This window comes from Lycium ferocissimum, chromosome 11, assembly GCF_029784015.1.
Source record: "Lycium ferocissimum isolate CSIRO_LF1 chromosome 11, AGI_CSIRO_Lferr_CH_V1, whole genome shotgun sequence".
Classification (NCBI taxonomy): domain Eukaryota; kingdom Viridiplantae; phylum Streptophyta; class Magnoliopsida; order Solanales; family Solanaceae; genus Lycium; species Lycium ferocissimum.
Genome location: NC_081352.1, coordinates 45423847 through 45430196, shown reverse-complemented (window position 1 = coordinate 45430196; position 6350 = coordinate 45423847). Strand labels below are relative to the sequence as shown.

General features: G+C 35.2%; 1 protein-coding gene across 1 annotated transcript; it reads left to right on the top strand.

Moving 5' to 3' along the window:
• The first annotated feature begins 293 nt into the window (after positions 1–293).
• Positions 294–5314, top strand: LOC132036616 (uncharacterized GPI-anchored protein At1g61900-like). Its single transcript, XM_059426987.1, has 8 exons — positions 294–413; positions 1361–1552; positions 1822–2418; positions 2964–3209; positions 3349–3360; positions 3809–3952; positions 4118–4168; positions 5175–5314. Exons 1-8 carry the CDS (start codon positions 359–361, stop codon positions 5243–5245), a joined length of 1368 nt encoding a protein of 455 aa, XP_059282970.1. The 5' UTR covers positions 294–358; the 3' UTR covers positions 5246–5314.
• The last annotated feature ends 1036 nt before the right edge of the window (positions 5315–6350 follow it).

Sequence of the window (6350 nt, the reverse complement as noted above, 5' to 3'; positions counted from 1 at the left end):
AAGCAATCAAATCACTTTAAGCTACCCTTTCTAATGGCATGTGACTCCCACGTTGACGATTCTTCATTTGAAAGTTAGAGCACGGACAGCTAAATCACCTCATCCCTCTGTGTGAAAATATTGAAACTCCCAGTCTTCAACAAAGTCTACTCTTTTAACTAGCTGTATTCACTAATCCTCCTGAATATACGCAGATGACAAACAGCTTACGTAATTAATTGGACATACTAAATACACACTCATATGCTTATATGAAATAGTACTGATAGCTTAGAATAACCATTCAAATTAATATATATTCTGTGTTTATATACACACGCATTCTTTGCCATTAACGTTAGTGATCAAAACTTAAAAAATGAGTAGAGAGTCTCAAGTTCTCCTGATTCAAGTCTCTCTAGTGTTGCTTTTCTGTAAGTTTTTTCTCAATGTCATTTGATTCGTCATCGTTTGATGCTTTTATTACTTGTAAAAATATTCAAGTAAGGAGGAAATATGTACTTTAAGTCAGTCTTAACCTTTCTAGAGTCATCAGCCATAATAGGATGAAAAGTTTTTAAAATGGAGAGCATTGTATCATTGAGTTAACATCATGTGGTGCTCTCTTGATATTTAGAATTGGTTATTAAGAGATAAAGGAGCTTAATTACTTGATGATGATGTTGGTTTTTGTTTTCTACTTTTCCTTTCTTTTGTTCTCAATGCAATGTTCGGTATATATTGGATTTGTCAACTCAAAGTTGATCATATTTCCGACGTTAAGAATTAGGAATCTTATCTATTCTAAATAAGGTTTTTGTCTAAATTAAGATGAGTTCTGCAAACATATCTTATTGTGCCACTTGGGGGAGGAAGTAGCAGATTGATTACTAGAGAACTATCTTCTGGTACTTAGATATCTGTGATCTTCTTAGAAATTTATGAGCACAGTACGCTCCTACACACTCATATTTCGTGTGCCTGTTCTACATTATGACTGTTTAAAAGAAGTTATCATCTGCTCCTCATTATCCTTGGATGAAATAAATTTTCTTGTTGACAGAACCAACAAATTATAATTAGATATTCCTACTATTAATGGAACTAATATACAGGTGTGATAAGATAGAGCTAGAGTGAGCGTAAGGAACGTGAGTAACTGATAATGCAGGTCTCTTCAACATTCGGTGGACTAATAGCAATGTGCATAAGCAAGTTGTTTATTTTTAAGACACCAACATGATGACCTTCATGCTGAAAAACAACACCACGATGTGCGTCATGATTGAACTCACAGCCCTTTGGATTTCCATTTGCTATGATAGACTTATCTCCAGCTGATGTTTAATCATTCATGTGATCTCTATGAACTGTGTCTCAGTTTCAGGATTTCATGGATCTCTGTGCACTCAAGATAGTGATACTCTGGACTCTTATTTATTAAGTAAAAGTAATCATGAGGCCTCTCCAAACATCTCTCCTAGCATTGCTCCGGAAGCTATGTTGCCTTCTTTAGCACCTTCACCGTTGATGCCAATGCCATTTACATACACTGGCGTGCCAAAGTTATCAGGTATTCACAACAGAAACTTTTACAAACATTTAGTCCTCAAATCGAAGAATGTCACATTCGTAAAATATCACGCAGACTGGACGATTTAGATGGCAAAGGAAAAAGGGTCCTTTCTATCTCGTTCACCTTTGCTTAATTGCTTGTCCATAATTTAGGCTTCTCGTGATAGTGAGCGTCCAATACGACATAGGGGTTGTTCTAACAAGTACTATTTCAGTTAGTTTATATAAAGGTTACTGATGATTTCATCTGCCTTTCAACTTTTTCAGGACATTGTGCATTCAATTTTTCCGCAGCAGATAGTATTTTGCGAACAACAGCAACAGATTGTTGGTCTTCACTTGCTCCATATCTTGCCAATGTGGTATGTTGTCCTCAATTTGATGCTAGCCTAGTAGTTCTTGTAGGACAGGCCAGTAGTGAATCACAAAGGCTTGCACTGAATGTGACTCATGCTAGGCATTGCCTATCAGATGTTGAACAAATTCTAGAAAGTCAAGGTGCCAGTGAGAAACTTCTTGACATTTGTTCAGTGGATATCTCCAATCTCACAGAATCATCTTGTCCTGTTATAGATATTAACGAAATCGAAAGCACTTTAGATACCTCATCTTTGCTGGCTGCTTGTGAAAAAATAGATCCAACTACTGAGTGCTGTAACCAAGTTTGCCAAAATGCTATATCAGATGCAGCTGAAGTGTTAGCTTTCAGGCACAAAAATGTGAGTGCCACCCTCGCTTTGGCAGAGAAATCAACTCCTGTAAGTGACTGTAAGAGCATTATATTACGATGGCTGGCCAGCAAATTTGATCCTTCTTCAGCTAATAGAATCATCAGAGTACTTTCAAGCTGTGATATAAACAAATGTAAGTGCAGGAATGTGGAACTTAAAGCAATAATAATAAGGATTTTTTCATTTTGGCCCGTCTGCCGAAATTAACTACGGGCGCGAGTCGCATATACACTGATTATGTTTATTATATATATATATATATATATATATATTTATGTATAATACATATATTATATGTGTATTTAGACTTAGTATACGGATCATATACATTTTTGGCTATTATTTTTTAGGGCGGTCCAAAAAGGTGATTATCCGATAATAATATCATTTTGACACCAGATAGTATTATTTTAGACAAAACTGCTTTATAGCTGGGCTCTTTGGGATTTTTCCTTTCAAACACCTATCAAACAATAGGAAACTGGAAGCTACAAGTTGAATCATACAAGTCTGCCTAATATTTTTCGGCCTCTAGCACGAGAAAATGTGAAATTTAAACAATTTAACTTTGTCATCTAAAACTTGTGAGTGATACGATGCATAACGTGTCATATTTAATTTAAACGTAGATGTTTTGGGATGATTAATTCAGGCTTATTTTTCTTTCTGAACTATTAGCATGTCCGTTGGTGTTTCCGGACATAAAGAACATTTCCAAAGAATGTGGAGAGGTAACAAGTAATGAAACGTCCTGCTGCAACGCAATGAATAGTTACTTGTCGCGCTTGCAACAGCAGAGCTTTGTTACAAATCTCCAAGCTTTAAATTGTGCTACATTGCTTGGCAAGAAGTTGCAAGAAGAAAATATCATCAGTAATATTTTTGACCTTTGCCATGTAAATCTCAAGGATTTTTCTATTCAAGGTCAGTTCTTTTGCAGCATCTGTTCATCCTGCAATGATTTTCTCTTGTTACTGATTAGATTATTGACATTGTTTGGGTGTTCAATTTGTTCTTACTGTGCGGAACCCTGGATTCCATTTGCCACATTCTGATGCACCAGTCGATGAAAAAGGTAATGAATTACTCTAAATTATAGAACGGTCTTTATAATCATATGTTGCCACATAAAGTAGAAGACACGGGAAAGTAAATTGAGTCGGACTATCTGATTTCATTCATAGATTACTAGTTTAATCTTGATCCTTCGGAAGTATGGGACAAACTTCAGCAGTCTGGAGTTGGTTTATTTGACAGGTTGAACTCATCATGGATTTTTTTTTTCTTTTTTTCTGGCGCATAACATATCATTTGTTGCCAATACACTTCCTTGTCTAGGCATATAATTTACTCCTTTTATTAGGAACAACATTGTTTAACATATGCAACATGAATGAATGATGATATTTCTTTCTGCTCAATAATTGAATGATATTTGTATCTTTAGAGAACTGCAATCGTCGTGTAGGTTCATTGTCATTCGTTCTCATGTTTGGCTGATTTTTTGTTGTAATTTACTGTAGAATCGGGATGCCTCTTGCCGAGCTCGCCTACAGATTTAACATATGACCAGACTTCAGGAATTGGCTTCATTTGTGATCTTAATGACAATGTGGCAGCTCCTTGGTCCTCAACATATTCTCGTGCTGTTTCTACCTGCAACAAGAGTATGTACAACTTTAATTTGCCCTTCAGATTACTTTGACTGAGATAGAGAAATAAGCTTCCTTTACAATTGCAAAGATCTTTGAACTTTCCTTTTCCTCTCCTTCTGATTATGCCCTCGTAAAAAAAGTGTCGTTTACTTTGATAACAACAAAATGGTTTTGCAGCTGTTGTACTTCCAGAACTTCCCAAGGCAACATCCTCTCAGCTCAGTAAAGGTATGGCACAATAGCTACAGCCTTGTATCTCTCAGTAGAAACCTAACTCTAATTGCCCGATTTGTTTAGAACGCGTTTCTGATTGTAAATAATTTGTTAGTTAACTCATTCAAACTTATAATCACAATTCACATACATCAGCTAAATATGTTGTTAGTAGTTCAAAAAATTGGCCTTTCCAGACAATAGCGAATATGTTTAATGAAGCTGATTTAACAGTAAATACTGATTAAATTAGGCAAAATGATCCGAACTAGACAGGCCCTTAGCCTATTGCTTTCATACTTCACCAGCATGAAATGTCAAAAATTAGAGCTTCAACTTCAATAATTCCTTTACTGTGTACTCCATAGTTTAAGTATTGCTCGTTGGGGGTGGATAGAGAATTTTAGTCAAATTCATTCTTTTGGTCATGGACAAGGTCATGAGCAGTTCTAAAATGGCCAACTTTGTTGATATTGAATCTGTCAGTGAGGCTGCTAGAATGTTAATAGATTTGTCAAGGAGATATTTGAACTAGATGTCCAAAACATTAGTGTCCAATGAAGGAAACAACATCTTCAAGCAGAATACTTAGTTATAATTTCTCCAAATTTAAGAAAGTTTTGGAACAAGAAAGAGTGGTAAAGTTGGATTCCTATTGAGAATTTCTAGAGACATATCACAACTAGAGAGCTACAAGAAGAATTTCTTGAACTTTTCATTATTTGCATTATGCCAGAAGGTCTCAACCATCAGTTGTACAATTTTCAGTCTGCATCATCAATAAACTAGATGATACAGTATTTTTTTTTTTTTGGCTCCAGGCATCCAATATATGAAACTAACTGACTCGACTAATCTGGAATCGCGGCTGGTAGAATTAGATGTTACTCATCTATTCCTGTTCTTCTAGTGTCATAAATTTTCTAATGAAGAAAGTTGGTTCTCTCCAAATTTATTTGTAGGCCAATAACATGCAGCATATAATTGTATCTAAGCCTAACTAATATTTCTTGCGTTTCAGGAGTCTACATCCAAGATATGGTGTATGCCCTGCTTTTTGCTTCATCAATGGTCATGCAGTTGCTCATTTGACTCTGCTGGATCACTTGAATTTTCATCAAAGAAATACTATGTTATATAGTAGTAACACTTATAGACAACTCCATCTGTATGTCCCGAAAGAAAGTGTTAAGCACAAGTCGCTCAAATTTGCAGCTTTTGCCACATCATTTATTTATCATTCATCATTCTCTCTTTTACAGCATCATTTGTTGCAATAAAAAATGTATAGAGAAGCTCTGAATTGACGATTATTGTATATATGTGGTTTATTCAGAGTTTAATCTGTTAATTTTGGTGATCAATTCCTTAAAACTCTTTTTGCGGTTGGCCGTTATGATATTGACAAAATTCTGGTTTATATACCAAAATTGAGAGAATGGTTTGGCAAATTTTTACCAGGTCATGTATAATTTATCTAGGATAAATGCTTACATTTACGGAGATTCGGTTTTATATCCCCCTCCCTTTATTTATAATATTTTGTTCTATATGCTATTCATATGGTAGGAGTCTAGTCAAACCCCCTTCACTTCAAAACGGATAGATTAAAATAAATACTTTTTTTTTTTTTTTGCGCGGATTGCCCTTCATTTGCAGTGGTCTTTGATTTTTGCCCTTCAAATTGGTAATCTTTAATTTGTACCCCTCGCCTAACACCCCGAGATTGTGGGTTCGAACCCCAACTTAGTATATAAAATAAAAAAAAATCGTAAGGTAGAATTTCGCAAGGCAAAATTTGCATGAGCAAAAATTCTGCCTGTGCTATATAAATTCTGCCTGAAGGGCATAATTTAAAGATCACCATTTTGAGGGGTAAAAATTAAAGACCACCCCAGCAAAGGTAATCTTGCAAATTGCCCCAACAAATATCATACATGTGAGATAAAATAAAGCCCATATGATTAAACCCCTTTATTGTCTTAAATATATATTTTGATTAAACCAACGGTCAATTCATTTTGTCACGGTCGATCACTCAATCAACTCAAATGAGTAATTTTTAACCTACTGTCACAAAATAGAGAATGGCGATTGTCCAATTAATTTTACACTTGTTAGTCTCGCCACAGTGTAACTTAAAGAGAGTAAGGTTTCACTTAATCAAGGAATAGATAAAGATTCTAATCTACTTCAA